Below are 19739 nucleotides of genomic sequence, written 5' to 3' on the forward strand. Positions count from 1 at the left end.
ATTCATTATTTTTCTAGGATATGCACTGAGGTAAAATAAAACAGTACTTCACAACATGCATCATGTACTTGTGTATCTACAGCTGAATATGTAAAAATTAAAAAATTAAAAATCACACTTGTACTTTTGATGTTAGTATTTTTTTTAAATAAACACATTACTAGAATACAATGCAGTGCGTCATTACGCAGTAAAAATGAAACATTTGGTCAAGAAAGAAGTGTTCAGTTACATGTTTTGTGAGCATTTGCATTTATTTGGAGAAATGTCTCAAATCAATTAAGAAATCTCTATTCAATGTTTACGATGTTGTTACTTTATTGGAAACTAAGCGATAATTCTAAATTTTTACATGGAATGGTTGTAATGTTAAACTTCAGAATTACTCATCAGCCCTCTGAGTAATTCACATTCGTTTACTTCTGAACACTCATTAGCTTCTGAGCTTTAAAAACCTAATTAAGCTTTTTAAAGGGGTTTGCTCTTGAATTGGTAATGCGACCTGCCGGGTCACGTTATATTAATGCAGAGAAAAATTCTGAAACTCAATTAGCACAAAGACAAACTGTTAACCAAAGCAGCAAAAGAAAGTTTAGGTTGTAAAGGGAAGTTTAACAAGACAAAGAACATTTTTAATTTGTTCCTTGGATGATGCAACTGTGTAGCATGTATTTATTTCCACAATGGCCACAGAAAATAGTTGCATCTGATTGGCTGTCAGGTGTTCTTTTTTTTATATGTATATCAGGGCACCTGTCCGAAATCCCCCCAAAAGTAAATATCCGATCCAAATCTAAATTACAATGTTGGAATGTAACATGACAACAAGCAAATGACAGTTAATGATATGGTTGTAATTTTTTTTGTTGCCTTTGTTACTGTATTTAGAGTAAATTTATTCACAACAATAAAAAAGAAAGTAAGGTGTGAAAAGCTTAAAAATAGGAATAATCAACAATTATGTGCAAGAACAATAATGGCAGCACTGCAGAATTGCGAGAATGGAAAGTTTTGTTTGTCTTCTTTTTTATACAAAGCGAAATCATATCATTAAATGTGCATTGCATTTATATTACAAAACTTTTTATTGTAAAATCATTCTAAAGATTGTACTGTATATTAGAATCATGGAATAAAACCTACATTTTACTTTACTTTACTTTACTTATTATAAATCTTCATTAGAATTATATAACAATAATTACACTAAAATGTATGTATTACTTTAGAATAATACAAGAAAACTCAAATTTTTATATTGAAATCATACTATATTATTAAACTTACATTTAATTTACATTATATACTACACAATTTACATTTTACATTGCAATCATACTTAAAAAAACCCCCATTAAAATCAAACTAAAAAGTTAAATTTTGCATTGAAATCATACTATATACAAAAATTTACATTGTAGGTTGAGAAATACTAAAAAACCTACATTCTACATTGAAATCACATTACATACAAAACCTACATATTAAATTGAAATCAAATCAAAATCGAGCTAAAAAATATGTAACATTTAACATTAACATTATTCTACATACCAAAACATAAATTTTAAATTGATGTCACACTACGTATAAGAGAACTTACATTTTACATCAGAAATTTAAATTATAATAAAAACTTTACATTTACAAAACTTGAACTTTATATTAAAATCATACTAAAAATGCACAACTAACATTACAATCATAAAAGAATACTTACCTTTTCATATCCTGTTATATTCATAACATTGTACATTTCATAAACATTATTTAAATTTGTACAAGAATATAGTTTTTTTTAAATTATATATTGTAAAGCTTTTCAATGACAAATTGAAGTTGCAATTTTTTATAGGTGACTTGTGTACACTCCGGTTATATATATAAGTAAAACAGAGTTTTGGAAATTATATTATTTAAATAAAGGTTTTTAAGTACCATATTTCACTTCACTTCAAGCTGACAAGGTAACATATAAACTATAATAATAAAACATGAATTAATAATCTATACTTGGTAGGTTGTGGTTAATTGTGTAATGAGCTGAAGATTTAAAACAATTTATAAATGTATTATACAAATGGCTACAACCTATAATGCCCAATGTTATAGTATGTCTGTCATATCTTTTCGTATTCGAATGAGCTATTTTTCCAAAGGTGGTTTGAAATCGTGCAGACCTGCACTCAGTAACACAGAAACTCCATCTCTCGTTCTTTTTCCCTCCCTCGCTCATGCACTCGTTTGTTATTAAGCATGCATGATTAGATCTTTAACTGAAGTTTTGATTAAATATACTGTACTTCTGTAAAAAGTGCAAGGTCATTTCGCAGCATCTCTTCTCATCTGTGCAGCATATGCTCTGCTCAGGGCTGTGTGTTGCTAGCTGCAGCGTGCAGGAGTAAAGCTGATGTACTTTAAACGAGGGCAGCGCTCCGGTGGGTGGAGGCTCTTCACTGGTATTAATCGGCTATTTTTTGCTTTCTGTCTGAAACGTTTGGATTGACTCTCGAGAGACTCGGCAAGCACAGAGACCTGCGAGCAGCACCAGTCGCTACGCTCAGCCACTTCAAACTCTAGTGCTTTTCCTGCCACAATATTTCACTCTGGAGTGTGTGTGTGTGTGTATGCGTTTATCTGTAAAAGCAGATTTGTGTACAGTGTGTGGGATTGTGGTATTCTTGTGAGATTAAAAACTGCATGTGAGATTGTATGTCCTAGGGTTGTATTCACACATGTATTCGAAGGCTTTCGGTTCGGTAGACATGTACAATCCTTTTTACGTGTGGGACAAAATCTGAGTTTCTTCAGGAACGTATTAAGTGGTGGACCGTGAGTTTGTTTAGTCTATGCCTCGCGATTTGAGTGCATTTTTTCAATTATTAATATTGAACTAGAAATCATATTCAACAATGCCAAGGGGTATAAACCAGGAAGTGGTAACGGATAACGCTAGCACTATGAATTCTTTAGTGTTTTATATCCAGCTTTCAAGAATTTCTTTTAAAAGAAGAAAATGAATGTAAATGAATGAAGGATGGAAGGAATGAAGACATTCATTAAAGTATGCTGGAATAAGTAGAACATATCTTTACAAAATTACACTTTTACAATTTACAATATCACAAAAGACAGTACACCCTTCACATTTCAGCAACCATTTCAGTATCAAGGGACAATACTAATTAAACTTAGATATATTTTAGAGAAGCCGATTAGCAGCTTGTATAGCAGTACATATTTACTGTCCTCCGAAAATAACTCAACATACAGCTGTTATTGTCAAAATAGCAGGCAACTAAGTGATAACAGCTGTACGCATTGCTTTAAAGGTTGCAGAATTGGAAGACCTGCTTGTCAGTGCTCAGACCGTACAATGCACACTGTCATCCCTCAGCACCTGATTGGAAGGCTGAGCCTACTGGGCTTGAACACCTCCCTCTGTAACTGGATCCTGGACTTCCTAAATGGGAGACCTTAGTCAGTCTGGATCGGAAACAGCATCTCCAGCACCACCACGCTGAGCACTGGGGCACCTCAGGGCTGTGTGCTCAGCCCACTGCTATTCACTCTGCTGACTTATGACTGTGTAGCAATGCACAGCTTGAATCAAATCATCAAGTTTGCCGATGAAACGACCGTGGTGGGTCTCATCAGCAAGAACGATGTGTCAGCATACAGAGAGGAGGTGCAACAGTTAACAGCCTGGTGTGGAGCCAACAACCTGCCTCTAAGCGTTGACAAAACCAAAAAGATGGTTGTTGACTTCAGGAGAGCACAGAGCGACCATTCTCCACTGATCATCGATGGATCCTCCGTGGAGATTGTCAAGAGCACCAAATTCCTTTGTGTTCATCTGGCGGACGACTTCACCTGGTCACTCAACACAATCTCCATCATCAAGAAAGCCCAGCAGCGTCTCTACTTCCTGAGAAGGCTGAGGAAAGCCCATCTCCCTCCCCCTATCCTAATGACGTCCTACAGAGGGACCATTGAGAGCATCTTGAGCAGCTGCATCACTGCCTGGTTTGGGAACTGCACCGTCTCCGATCGCAAGACCCTACAGAGGATAGTGAGGACAGCTGAGAAGATCGGATCGCAAGACCCTACAGAGGATAGTGAGGACAGCTGAGAAGATCGGAGTCTCTCTTCCCTCTATCATGGACATTTACGCCACACGCTGCATCCGCAAAGCCAACAGCATTGTGGACGACCCCACACACCCCTCACACATAGTCTTCACCCTCCTGTCATCAGGGAAGTGGTTCCAAAGCATTCGGGCCGTCACATCCAGACTGTGTAACAGTTTCTTCACTCAAGCCATCAGACTTCTCAACACAAAACTGAACTGAACACACACACACACACACACACACACACACACACCTGTGTGACTGTACAACCCAGACTCAACACACACTCGTATTCACTTCACACATCCATGTCCTCAGTACCACTCAAATTACATCACTTCATTACCATAAACTGTTTACATGCCGTTTTTGCACATCTTTTCTGGATCGCTGCTGTTGCTCATTTGCACAACATTTTATTTACATTTTTTGTTACTGTTCGCTTTACGTCTCTTACACACCACAGTGTGCAACATACAACAGGTTTACTGGCGGTGCTATTTTGTATTTTGTGTTTTGTGTATTTGTCTTCTTGTGTTGTCTTTGCACTCTTTGCACCCGGTTGCCCACGATGCACTTTTTGTTGTGAGGACACTTACTAGTCCTTATCCCTGTGTTTTCTGTTTTTTTGTGATTGCTGTTGTATGTAGCACCAGGGTTCAGGAGGAACGTTGTTTTATTTTACTGTGTAATGCGTCAGTTACATATGGTTGAAATGACAATAAAAGCTTTTTGACTTGACTTGACTTGACACAGCAACAAGTCGGTTTTATTGGCCATCTTGCCAGAAGGAGCCTCTTCTGAAGCTGCACACAAAAAAGCCTGCAAACATTTTGCTGTACACAACCTGTATAAGAGCATGAATTACTGAAACCATGTCCTGTGTGTCTGATGAGACTAAGATAAACTTGTTTGGCTCAGATGGTGTCTAGCATGTGTGGCGACGCCCTGGTGAGGAGAACCAATATCAAAACAGTGTATTGCATTAATTCGATTATTTTTTATAAAATATTATCAAATATGATTTTAGATATTATTTTATTTTAAATTGTTAAAAAACTTTAAACTGTTGATGTTCACAAATTTGAATAATAATAAGCTGCATTAATAAAAAAACGACAAGCAGTTTCATCTTGTGCATTTCTTCTTGAACTGAAAATGAACCGATCCATGACTTAAAAACCGAGGTACATATTGAACCGTGAATTTTGTGTACCGTTACACCCCTAATATGTGTGTATGTATGTATGTATGTATGTATGTATGTATGCATGTATGCGTGTATGTATGCATGTATGTATGTATGTATGTATGCATGTATGTATGTATGTATGTATGTACTGTATGCATGCATGCATGCATGCATGTATGTATGTATGTATGTATGTATGCATGTATGTATGTATGTATGCATGCATGTATATGTATGTATGTATGTATGTGTATGTATGTATGTATATATGTATGTATGTATGTATGCATGCATGCATGTATATGTATGTATGTATGTATGTATGTATGTATGTATATGCATGTATGTATGTATGTATATGTATGTATATGTATGTATGTATGTATGTATGTATGTATGTATGTATGCATATGTATGTATGTATGTATGTATGTATACATGTATGTATGTATGTATATGTATATATGTATATATGTATATATGTATATATGTATGTATATGTATGTATGTATGTATGTATGCATGTATGTATGTATGTATGTATGTATGTATGTATGTATGTATGTATGTATGCATATGTATGTATGTATGTATATATATATATATATATATATATATATATATATATATATATATATATATATATATATATAGTGTGTGCGTTATCTGTAAATGTGTGTAGTTCAATGATATGTTTAGAATGTGTACTGTCAACATGTTTTATACTTCTGTGTGTGTGTGTGTTGTGTGAGTTTATGGTCTGTATAATTAATTGGGTTTAAAGGAGTTTTTGTGTGACGAGTGTGTGAGTCTCTATATAAAGTGTGAAGATTAATATTTGCATATTAAAGTGTACAATGGTACCATACTGTGTGTGAGTTATGTGGGTTTGTAGTGTGTATAATTAATGACATTTAAAGGAGGTTTTGTGTGACGAGTGTGTGAGTCAGTGTATAAAGTGTGTATATGCATATTAAAGTGTACAGTCGTACCACACTGTGTGTGTGTGTGTGTGTGTGTGTGTGTGTGTGTGTGTGTGTGTGTGTGTGAAGGGCGAGAGTTTAACCTTCAGAGGCTTTGTAGTGAATTTCTCCTTGTAGAGTGAGACAGAAACACAGGCATTGAGGAAAGAAGTGCTAATGAGTGATTGAAGTGTCATCACTCACCTCCTCTTTACGTGTCATTCACACACAAAGTGCTTGTCCAATACCACATTTCACACACACTTACAGTTTGTACAAAAGTACTTGTTGCTTCGATTACTTCATTAAAAATGCAAATCAGAAAAAGACACGTATACATATCACCACACCATCCGCACGCCGCACACTTTCTGTCATGGCTTGTTTCAAGAACTCGGAACCTGAACCAAATTCAGCAGCTTGTACGTGTGAAATAGCCGGAGTCTGCACAGCAGCAAATTGGTTTGAAGTGTTAACTGCCAGGCTGGTAAAATGTGCTCATATGCTGGATCATGGACTAGATGAGCTCTTGAGCTGGAAGCTTATGGGACCCAAAGCGGACGGGGCAGAAACGTCACCTCATTGAGAACATTTTGTTGCTCTTTGGTCGCATTCGCATGGCGTAGTGTGGAAAAATGTGTGCTCCTCATGTGAACGTGAAAGTGAGAGAAAGACAGGATAATAGTAAATCAGAAAACCAGGGCCCAAGGGCCTGCTAGTACAAATAAACTAGAAAGGCTTTACCCTGATTTATATATATATCTCAGACAATTTTCTCTTAATTAAGATAATATTGGACTTATAGATTTTGTACAGTTACAGCATTCAGCAGGTGCCCTTATCCAGAGCAACTAACATTCATACAACTGAGCAAGTATGGGACTAAGGGCCTTGCTCAGGGGCCCTACATTGGTAGTTTGGTGTGGCTGAGATTTGAACTTTCAAACTTTAGATCCAGAGTCCAATGCCTTAACCACTAAGCTACCACCTCCCAAATCAAAACTTCTCTTGCCTAGAATGTAGATTCACCAGTGACAGTCATGTCAAGTGATCACACAGAATAACACACCTTCTAGATTGGATTTGAACACTGTATAGACAAACTTTTGTGGACACCTGACCTTATTCCACATTTATTCTCCATTTGCTGTTATAATAACCTTCACTCTCCTAGGAAGATGTTCCACAAGGCTGATTTATCCACAAGGGTGTTAGTAAAGTCAGGTACTAATGTAGGTGAGGTGAGGAGGCCTGGGGTGCAGTCAGCTTTCACTTTCAACCCAGTAGGGTTGAGATCAGAGCTCAGTAGCAGGAGATTTTCAACTCCAACCCATGTAAAGCATATTTTCATAGAGCTTGCCTTGTGCACAGAAGCATTGTCATGCTAGAACAGATTTTGGAAAGAACTTCATGAATTTTACTAACACCCTTAAAGCTAAATGAGCACAAATCTCCACAAACACACTACAAAATCTACTGGAACATCTTCCTTGGAGAATGGAGGTTATTATAACAGGAAATGAGGAGTAAATGTGGAATGGGATGTTCAAGAAGCACATCTCAACATCAGGTGTCCAGAAATTTGTCTATTTAGAGTACTGGGATCACATCACACATCATGTGGACCTTCTTAGAAAGGGGGAAACGTGGAAAGGGTAAAGGAATGTCGGAACATTATTTTTCCATTTGAATAAAGTTTGTGGTGGATTATATTTTGTTCATAGTTTGTTTGATGAATAATGTTTCAAGATAAACTGTTATTAAGTAATGAAAATCAATAAATGATTGATAAGTATTAGAAGTCCAGTCCATTGTAGTTTAGATATTTTTTTATAATTATAATAATAAAATGAATAATAATAATAATAATAATAATAATAATAATAATAATAATAATAATAAACATAGTAATGATGATAACTTTTAAAAAATACTGGTATAACTGGTAACGATATCGACTTTGCTTAATATCGAAATAATAAAAAAAAGGTATCGCCCAACCGGCGTGCGTATGCGCGGAGAGCGCGCACGTCGTCCCTACGTCATGACGCAAGCGGTCCCAGCCACGTGAGCGCGCCCGTTCCGCAGGGTCATATGACTAGTGGTGCTAAGTCGGCTGGGTGAAGGGTTGTCGCCTTGTTTTCTCGACGCGTTTTATTCCTAATATTTTATTATTGTTTCTTAAAAATGGCAACGTTAGTCGCGAATCATCCGGTGGACCTCAAAGGGCCAGAAGCTGCAGCCAGACAGCATGCACAAGCCGTGACAAGAAACTACATTTCACAGCCTCGGCTGAGTGAGTACACAATGTGTGTGGGGGGGATTATAATGATATTTAATTCAAACTTAAAACTCGGTATATATATTTTTATACATTATATAATATCCCTATTCCGTCTCACCGCCTAGTAATTAATGAGTACACCTGATACCGGCTAACATGCTAACCGAGCTGTCAACGGCCAACGCGCGAGACTTGGTTGAATTGGTGTGTAACTATGCAAAATATAAATATATTTAATTGTAAAAATCATCTTTCAATCCTGATAAAACTTCTCCATCGAATATACAGAGATACACACCTGAACTACACAATCTACTGCAACTTTATTGCACGTAAATTGCTGTGGCGGGGCCGCGTCTCAATCGCACCATGTCTAAACACAGAAGTGCACCAAGTAGTGCGCGGAAGGTATTGTTTCGCACCCTTTGTAGTGCACTAAGGTAGGGAACGTAATGCGTTTGTATTTCATCCAAAGTGAATGCACGTCCTATGGACAGAGTCTTGACTACTGTGGTGTTGTAAATTAGAAGATATAAATTAATTTTATATTTGTAAATATTGAGTATTTATTTATGAATAACAGTTTTTTTTGGAGATTTATATTTATATTATAATTGCTCTATAATTGTCACGTGTAATCTTATGTGGAAGGATGATGATGAATAGCCCCATCATGTGATCTAGTCACGTGACTGAGTCAGCAGAGACGTGATCATGGTGTGCTTTTGACTCCATTTATTCAGTGTACTTTTTTTGTTCTTTTTTTTGTCCATGTCCCAGAAATGTTAGGAAGCTGTGGTCAGAGCGTAGGGTCAGCCATGATACTGCACCCCCTGGAGCACAGAGGCTTAAGGGCCTTGCTCAAGGGCCCCAAACGAAGCGGTTTAGGCGATCAGTTTGCAAATACTGTTTAGTTAAGTTCAACTTTTAAAGACAAACCTAGAGAACAGCAATAAATACCGGATCATCCCGATTAAAAAAATTAACCCCAGTCAGCATACGGTCTTGTTTTTGTTTTATTTTAATTACATTTTATATCATTAGATCTAGAATTCGATCTGCGAGACCGGGAAAATCAGCCAAACTAATCAATTACGTGGCAAATGCAATTCCACAATAAACCAGGGGTGGCGCCAGATTCAAACCACGGTAAAGCGGTGGATTACTGTATATTTATTCTAATAAGTTTTCAATAATTATCGAGGCTGTTTGAGTTAAACTTATTCTGCCCTTTTTTCCTGTTACATCCTCCTTTAACGTTCTCTCCTCCAGTTTGTCGGATTCGTTTCTTCTTCCACATCCCATTTCTCAAAATCGCCATATTTGCCATATAAGTAAAATGTGTCTCTGCACCATATATATTCAGCTTTATGGTGCTGTGGTCACCGTTGTTTAAGATGCAGCGCTTTCGCTTCAGCCGACTATTAACTTTAAAGGAACGACGGTATTGACACTTGATCGAAATTTTGGCCAGCCAATCAAAATTGAGCATTCAGGCTGACTATGGTAGACTGTTATAAGCTGATGATCATGTTTTGTTTTGTTTTTAAATAGGGATAAAAAAATGTTTTAATACATTGTTGCGCTTTTCAGCTTTCTTTTTTTTTCCCCACACTGACATTATACTTCTCCTTCCAAGTCATGTCACTTTTGTGTGGAAGATTTATTTTTTTCCTCCTTCCCCAGATGCCTCACGATGTGAAAATGCACACTATTGTTCTTAGCATTAATTTACAAACTCTGTGTATAAATACATATTTAAATACATATACATATATTTATAAATGCAACTATTTTAAAATCTGACTAAAAAAATAAATAATTAAAAAGCTCTTAAAATAGACTTAAATCTTCGTCCTTGTTTGAGACAAAGTTTTCAGACTGACTAAAAATGAAAGAAAATCCACCAATCAATACCACGTCTAAATTCTTTTGGACACCTCTGGAGAAAAGCAGTGACGAGATTATATTTACATTTTCTTTTACACCATTAGGCAAACACCCTTATCATCAGAGACTTCATCAATACATTCATCCTGATAATGGTTCATTAGGTCTCAGACTAGGAACAAGGTCAGTCTGTAAACTCTGCTCAGCAGGTAATGTAGTAAGAAAACAAATCATTAAAGTGATGTTTGAAAGCTGTAGCCAGCAATTTAGCTGCTCTGACAACCACCAGAAATTCATTCCACCACATAGGTGCCAGAACAAAGAAGAGTTTTGAGTCTTGTACCCTGTTGGATGTTGGGATTAGTCGAGCGGTCAGAGAGAATCGGAGGGAGGTGGTGCAGTTTTGGATTTCTCCATTTGTCTTTTTCCGAAACTACTGTTGGACACTTTTTATGAGGAACCAGACACCAATATTGTGCAAACACCTTGCAAAATACTGGATTTCTGTTTCATCATTAAGCCAAGACGTGTGGTGCGGAGATTTTAAAGAAAATCCTTTGTGATGTTTTTTTCCTCGAAATGAGCTTGGCTAAGATTATAGTTTTTAATATAGTTACGTGTATTGCTTTCTATAAGAACCTGTATGATTAACACTTACTCGGTCATCAGCTAGACATGTTTGTGGCACCTCGTAAGTGGGAATTTCAGAGTTTTTAATATGGTCATTTCCTTATTCAGCATGTGCAAAGTAGGTTAAAGAATGTGGGCGGTGCCACACTCACAAGGCCCGAGAGACTATTGGTTACCGGTGGACAGTAACAAAGTAAATAATTTGTTAATGTACTTAAGTAGCCTTTTTTTTTGTGTATCCGTACTTTACTGAAGTATTTCCACTTGGAAAGACTTTTATTTTAATGTCACTTTATTTTAGAATTTTGTACTTTTTTTTTTTTACTTAACTGGTCAAACGCGAGCTCTGGTTTTGATTAGCGCTTAGTCTATCTACTGATCACCAACATACAGTTCTTTTCGAAGTGTGTTAAGCATCTTGTGAAAAACGATGACCTTCAAATTGGATTTTTATCTTTAGGAAGAGAAGTCTGCAGGAGCCAAACCTGGCGAGTAGGGTGGGTGCAGAAGTGAGATCCTTTTGTATTTTCAGTGAGGAGAGCTCGGTGTGTGTTCTAACTCACTGTCCATAGTGAAATCGCAGACGTGGTAACGCATGTGGTCAGAATAGCACCAGTTGCACATAAGTGCACAGGACGATGTCTTCTAGCACACTGACTTATGAGGGTCAGTGCTCCCTGTGACTGTGCGTGCAGCCTTGTGCTGCCATCTATTGGCATGTTAGAAAACTAGTCTCAAAACTGCGACCTCATATGTCATTGATCCTAAACATTTACCTATGGCTGTCAATCGCTTCCCCCAAGTCTGTATGATTTGTGTCATAGGATACTGGGAGGATTCACATTGTAGAATCATCATTGTATAGTGAAACAGTTTCCTGCTCATATGACAGTAAATTCTTTAATCTTAAAGTCATAAAGCAAAAGATTTCAGCTGTAGTTTAGTCACATCTCGCATTAGGCTTCTCATGTGGTTGAATTTTATTGATATTACTGATATTATTGCACACAATCCTTTAATTATGTTTATCTGCAAATTTTCCGTCTAAAATTACCCCACACCTTCCTTTCTTCCACCCTTGCCTTGTGTATTGTTGACGTTATTTAGCGTCTGCCTCATTAATTTAAACCTCAAACATGCTTTCACGGAACACCAAGGTGCCTTTTCTTTTCCTTTTTTTGTTTGAAATTGTGACAAAAAAAGCTCGGGCTAAAAGCCTCTTAGCAAAGCATGAAAGAAATGACTTAATGGAAGAACTGAGTCCGAAAGTCAAAGAGAAAAAGAAACCGTATAGAGACACCAGCCCACGCCCGCTCAAGACGCCAGCATCCCTCACCCCTTTTCCCAAAAAGCTGGACTGAAATAGGCATCCTAATGTAGGCACGCTGGCAAGCAGCTCCATTTTCTTCATCATCAGCGAGCAGAGGCTGAGTGCACACTGATAGTAGCCTGTGATTGAAGGCAACGATGAAAGATGGGCACGCAAACGTCACGCGAGTCTCAGAAGACCACCACTGTGAGACGGGCAATTCAGGCAAAATCCACTATTTAGACATGTTCCATTTAGAAATTGTTTACAAAGATAAAGTAATTACACTTATGTGACACTAAACACGCAATTATATAAGCATTTGGTAGCAATTGTTTCTATGACTTCTTTAAGTCCTACTTTTTGCCACATCAGGACCGCGTGGGCGTATCATATCGTGGTTTGACTGACAGCAGCATCTCCATGGCAATTCATTAACAGCGCTAATGCCGGGTCGAGCACTTTCGTTTTGTTTTTTTTTCTCTTTGAGTCGTTGCATGGTGCTTTTCCTTTATGTACAGATCCCTCAGATTGCAGGATCTGTGTTCAAATAGTAAAAACGCCCGTGGCCTTAAGTAAAGTTTAATGTTTTTTCATTTTGTTCGCAATCTCAGAACATTTTCAAGCACATTCGACTCCCAGGCCGAACAAATTATAGAATTTTGCTGCAGATCCCTGAATCCAGCTGATCATTTATTTAGGGTGAGATGAAAATCATCTGCTTAGAGACTACAAGAATAAAACGCACAACCCGATCGCCAATGGTCCAATGGTGAGCTAACTAAGAGCTATTTCTGTTGACATTTTCCCAGTTTTAGTTTCTATACCAAATTTGTTGGTAAGCTACATCCAGGTAAAAAGAGTCGTTTGTGCACTTTGTCATTGTGTACACTCAAGTACAACACCAAATTGATCTAAGTGATGTAAATAATGGGTTGTAAGAGCTTCAGTGATTCTGAGGTTTTTAATTTTGTGTAGTTTACACAAAATCTTAACTTCAAATTCGATTATTTATATAGCACATCATTTTTTTATTAAATGAAAATTGAAATGAAATATTTTCTGTCCCACAATGTCATCAGACTCTTTAGAAAACCCTGAAACACCAACACACACCCCTTCCATCAAAAGTACAAATAGCAGCACGTGTCGGCATGTATAAATTCAGGATCGGGCAGTTCCTCAACCTCAGCTACATCATCCCAGGTCCCAATTGGCCTCAACTACAGATATGTTTTATTGAATCCTGCTCACACCTGTTTGTCACACTTTAATGGTTCAGATCATCAAACTAATTTAAATATTAGTAAAAGATAACACAGGTGTAAACACAACATGCAGTTTTTAAATGGAGGTTTTTATTATTAACGGAAAATAAAATCCAAAACTACATGGCCCTGTGTGAAAGTGTTCAAACTGTGGTTTATCACACCTGAGTTCGGTTTTTCCAATCACACCCAGTCCTGATTACTGCCACACCAGTTCACAATCAAGAAATCTCTTAAATAGGACCTGCCTGACAAAGTGAAGTAGACCAAAAGATCCTCAAAAGCTAGACATCATGCTGAAATCCAAAGATATTCAGAAACAAATGCGAAAGTAAGTAACTGAGATCTATCAGTCTGGAAAAGGTTATAAAGCCTTTTCTAAAGCTTTGGGACTCCAGAGAACCACAGTGAGAGCCATTATGGAACCATGAATTCTGCTGTTACAAAAAAATCCTGAAGGAGAATGTCTGGCCATCTGTTCGTGACCTCAAGATGAAGCGAACTTGGGTTCTGTAGTAGGGCAATGATCCAAAACACACCAGCAAGTCCACCTCTGAATAGCTGAAGAAAAACAAAATGAAGACTTTGAAGTGGCCTAGTCAAATCCTAGTTCATCCTCGAAAACCTCCAATGTGGCAGAATTACAACAATTCTGCATAGATAAGTGACCAAATTCCTCCACAGCGCAGTAACAGACTCAGTGCAAGTTATCACATACGCTTGATTGCAGTTGTTGCTGCTGAGGGTGGTGCAACCAGTTATTAGGTTTTGGGGGCAAACACTTTTTCACACAGGGCCATGGATTTTGTTTTCCTTCAATAATAAAAACTTTCATTTAAAAACTGCATGTTGTGTTCACTTGTGTTCTCTTTTACTAATATTTAAATTAGTTTGATGATCTGAAACATTAAAATGATACAAACATGCAAAAGAAATAAATCATGATTTTATATATATATATATATATATATATATATATATATATATATATATATATATATATATACACACATATATTTTTTTTACTCAATGACAATTTTAAGCTCTTTAAAAAAAAAAAAAAAAAAAAAATTATATCTAAAGACCTGTATAAGTGATTACATTATCGTATTGGACCTTGATCATGTCTTGTTAAGGACATTCTTATTCTTGTCCAAATGTTAATTTTCATTAAAATTCCCATGTTGAAGGTTTTTTTTTTTTTGGCTGGTGCAATGAGCTGATTGTTCTCTCACTCATGCCCAGTCAGATGTCTGCCACTATGAAAAGAGACAAACAAATAAAGCGAACACAATACTCATCTGTCTTTTGATAGCTAAAGCCATTTTTTTTTTTATCTTAATCATGTCATTTGCAACAAAGGCAATTAACCCAGACTGTCTCTGCTCTTTGTTTTAGCTTTGAATAGTCTTCTAAATGAAATGAAAAGACATTCAGTACGGTAATGGTATTTCTGTGAAGAAACAATTACCCATAATGACACAGTTATAAACAAATCTTTCAGATGTCACAGCCCACTTTATTTTGCCCACAGTTTCCTGTTTCTAATCCTTTTGTCCGCTTGTAATTAATCAATTGTCACGGCGGTGAAAGAGAAAGCCCCCGGTGGGCGTTTGACTTCGTCTTGCCATCAAAGAACATGAAATGAATTGAAAGAAGAGTATAGAATAGTTGACTTTCAAAAATAGTATCCGAGTCTCTAAATTATGTACCACTTAGAGGAAGGAGGGGGGAAACAAGCCCATTATCTTAAGCACAAAGCACTCTGACACACAAGTCTTTTTCTGCATTCAAGGTTCTTGACTTGAAACACGTTTGTAGCCAAAGTTTTCAATTATTTATTTATTTATTTGTTCGTATCACTTGTGCCATATTTATCGCTTTCTCCTCAAGGCCTTTAAATGTATAGGCAGTGAAGCAAGACCTGTATTGATCTGCACGAGTACTGATCTCATGTCTCAGTTTAATGTCTTACACATGATTCATCAAATTATGACACTCAGCAAGTCAAATGAATAAAATAAAATTTTTATTCTTAGTGATATGTCAAGGGTCGCTCGATTAATCGTTAATTATCATTATTGCGCCACAAGTTTCTGTGGAAAATATTTGAACCGAGAGCTTGTTCTAATCAAATCAGGTCAGAGCTGAACAGCTAAAGACATTGAGTAGCTAGCCAGACCAATTATGAAATGTAAACAAAGTTACGTGAATGAGTGCAAAAAAAGCGTAGGAAGTTTGGATGGAAGTGAGGATAAATAGCGTCAGTAATGTAAACCACCGCAACCCTGACCAGGCACATACTAAGGATGAACAAATGTTGTAAATGCAGGCTACTTCAAGCAAGTCTTAAATCAGCCAATCACACGATCAGCAGCTATTTTGACAAAAAATTAATTAATTTAAAAACAAAGTTGCATAGAACTACTACAGAAAAACAGAGGCATGTCATCAGTTCAGATGGACTTGAGATCAAATGTTCTGAATAAAAAAAAAAAACGGATGCGTGAATGAATAACTGCCGAGGTGAATATTTTATATAACAGCAAAGACGAATCAGCCATGTTTCTTTTAAGAATGTTGAAAATTTTTCAATAACATTTTGACCAGTATCTTGATTCTGATCTTACACACTGTTTTCCTGCTAAACAGTAATCAACAGTAATCAAAAACCAGCATGTAATCTTGTAGGACAAAAATTAGCATTAAACATATGTTATTGGACTGTAATACTACAACTCTAGATTACGGTTTTACTCAGAAAATGCGTATCTGTGAGTAGAGGTCGACCGACATGTGTTTTTCCTCTGACCGATGCCGATCAGTGCGGCCGATGGACGATATATATGATGCCGATATGTTTGGCCGATCTTCTTTTTTTCTCCCCTTAATAAGTGATACAGAAAATTGCATAAATAAACATTTATTGAACATCACAAGCCTCACCAATCAATGCACTTGTTTCCAGGCTTTGGGTTTTATTTTGCATGTCGGTGGAACTCGTCGGCGAGAAAGATAACTCTGATTGGCTATTCAGCTTTACGAATGAGCACGAGACAAAAAAACGGAACTAAGGAAAGCAAACGATTGCGTAAAGAAGCAACGCAATCGTCTTTGCAACATAGCAGATATGATTTTTTTTTTTCTTTTTTTATATATATAAAAGTTAAACGAATCAGTTAGTAATGATCGTGGCAGGTGTAAACGCTGCTTGCTTTACATATTCACCCGATAGTTTTTCCTGTTTCCCTCTTTGGATGCTGAATACAGACTACTGCCCCCTGCTGTTATGGAAGAGTTATGTCCTCTCACAGAACGTACACGCACGATTTGATGTGTCCGATGCGATTACCAATTACTTAAAAATGAATAAATAAAAATACATTGGCAAAAATCAGCCCGATTCATTGTTCAATCACTATTTGAGGTCTAGTTGATGCTCACACTTCTGTATACAATATTTATATCATTCTAAATTGCACTACTTTTCATGCAAAGCCACTTTCGGCATAAAGTATTTTTTTCATTCATTATAGTTTATTTAAAAACTGTGTACACATTTGGTATCTGTGGACATGTTTGCACCCGACACCAAGACAAATTCCTAGTACTGTAAAGTGCACTTTGATAAATCCTTTGCTGTACCTGGCAATAAAACCTTTCCTGATTCGGATTTGAGTCTTTCGAATTGTCATCAAAGAAAAACCTGGAAATTCTTCCCAGGTGTGACTGTAATTTTCGGACTATTAAACGCACCCAAATATAAGCCGCACCCACTGAATTTGACAAAGATTTTTATTTTGAACATAAATAAGCATGTCTACACTGAAACTAATGAACTTTACACAGGCTTTAACGAAAGACAGTGTCTGTTACACGGCTTGTATCTAAACAGTAGCCTACCAAGAAAGTCATTGTTTACTGTCTTCCTCCTTCCTTTCACAACTATTTCTATAGTTTTGGCATCGTCGTGCGTTTAAAAATCACCATCGGTGAAGCTTTTCTCCCGATGCCGTGCAGCTCAGAACACAGGTGAAGTGTGTTTTTTTTCATGACCGGTTGTTTTCAGTGTGACGAATGATTCGCATTTCCTGTAGACAGTCCGAGTGAGCGGCAGGTCAAACGTCAGAGGAACCTCATCCATATTTATGATGTGGTGCGGCCCGATTCAGTGGGAGCGCATCTGATTTAATATAAAGCGTGGGGAAAAAGTAGCGGCTTATAGTCCGGAAAATACGGTAAACTGAAGGAATCTTGTAGCTGCTGGTAATAGTCACAAGTGAAACCTTTTAGTACTCCTATTAAAGCAATGTCTCGTTTTATTTACCTTTCTCTACTTTTTAAAAACGGCTGTTGATGCTGGAATAGCATTTAACAATAAACAATCAGTCTTGAATCTGATTGGTCAGAGGGTGTGGATGGCTTTTGTATAACAGCACAAAACAAGATGTTACGGACTTCTCCTAGTTGTCAATAAAGTAACTGATCAAACCTACGTGCAGTTCTTTTTGTTATTAATGGATAAAAAGACATACATATTAATGTTTGGTGCATCGCTTGTGTACGTCTTCAGGGTAACTAATTGTGGAGACACTACTGGACAGTGCATCCTGCTGCCGAATTAACATGTCGTGTCTCGCTCAACTCGCATAAACTATGCCAGAGTGTTCCTAAATACAAACACTGCTGTTTAAACCGGATCTGTTGAGGACCACTCTAAGGGTTTCTAGATTAGGTGTAAAGGTAATTTCAAGACCAAGTCCAATGACCGTATTCAGTCCCCCAGGAGAACTTTTTCAAGAGATACCGAGCATGTGGCTATGTGCAATGTTGTGTTACATTTCGACTGAGAAAACAAATGGATGAAGATGTTTTTTGCTGTGCTGTTTTTGTAAAGTATATTTCGTCCACCATGTTGTAAGGTGTGATGCATAATATAGTACTGGTATGTAAACGTTACCTAATTACTAAATAAAAGTTTGTTCTGTTTTATGTTTAAAATATCGATTTTCTTCATTTTGGGGTGGAAAATTGGGGGTCGTCTTATACACGGAAAAATACGGTATATCCCACCGTAACTCCACTCCCTTCTCTCTCTTTCTTATTTGTTCCCATTGAATTATTTATTTTGTTTTAGCTGGAGGTCGACCAATTCATCAGTTTTTCCAATCAAACAGCATCGATAGTTGTTTGCTGAACTATCGGCTATCGCCAAAAATCCACACCGATAGTTTTTCCTTGTCGTGCGACCGTTATTAAAGCGGCTTCCCGTACGGTGTCATTACTAGTGTGGCCTCTAGAGGCGATTCAATAATGGTGTGTGTGGCATTTCTCTTTTTTTTTTTTTTTTTTTTTTTAATACACACAATTTACAATGTATAAATTATATTGTATTTATTAATTCATATATATATTTATATTTTCAAGTACGACCTACCCTCGATGCGTTATTGATAAAATCCACAATTTTATTCACAACTTCTAGTTTTAACCTCCTTCTGTGTCCATGCCAACCTGTAAACCGTTAAATCGTCTCAATTTGTAATCAGGTGTACAGAGAACTCTGATTTCATCAAGTGCATTTCCGATCCTCTTTTAATGCACCAGCTTAAAGCGGCACGTGGGTTAAACAGTAGCCTTCGGTCTACTTCCTGCCAACTAACACACCACATTTCACCCTTCTACCCTGATATAACACACACACACACACACAGCTCTCTGATTACACACGGTCCAATCAGTGTAAACGTGCAGGGAGTCGTCACTCAGCAAACGCTACCTGTAGGGTCAAGAGCGTTCCTCTTTGATGGGGTCATCACTCTCGAGGATTTTGTTAGAACAGGTACTATTAGAAAACCGTGTGTGTTGTAAGGGATTTGCTTGTAGTAAACCTTTTTGTTTAATAGTTATATTTGAACAAAACAGAAATTGGTTTTATACGCGCACAAAGTGTGTAGTAATTTAAGTGAAACATTCACCAGAAATTGTATGAAATAAACAGTTTTTTCTTCTTTCATCCTTCATTTACTGACTCTATCCAGTCTGAAAGCGAATTGATGGCTGTTGCTATA

The 19739-nt window shown here is 37.0% G+C and overlaps 1 protein-coding gene across 1 annotated transcript in view; it reads left to right on the plus strand.

Annotated features, from left to right (window-relative positions):
- The first annotated feature begins 8363 nt into the window (after positions 1–8363).
- atp6v1ba (ATPase, H+ transporting, lysosomal, V1 subunit B, member a) overlaps positions 8364–19739 on the plus strand; it is a 42284-nt gene continuing 30908 nt past the window's right edge. The window contains exon 1 of the mRNA XM_046856244.1: positions 8364–8583. Within this exon, the coding sequence (XP_046712200.1) occupies positions 8475–8583 (109 nt within the window). The 5' untranslated portion in view covers positions 8364–8474. The remainder of the gene's footprint in view (positions 8584–19739) is intronic.

This window comes from Silurus meridionalis, chromosome 8 (assembly GCF_014805685.1).
Source record: "Silurus meridionalis isolate SWU-2019-XX chromosome 8, ASM1480568v1, whole genome shotgun sequence".
In the NCBI taxonomy this organism is placed as follows: Eukaryota; Metazoa; Chordata; class Actinopteri; order Siluriformes; family Siluridae; genus Silurus; species Silurus meridionalis.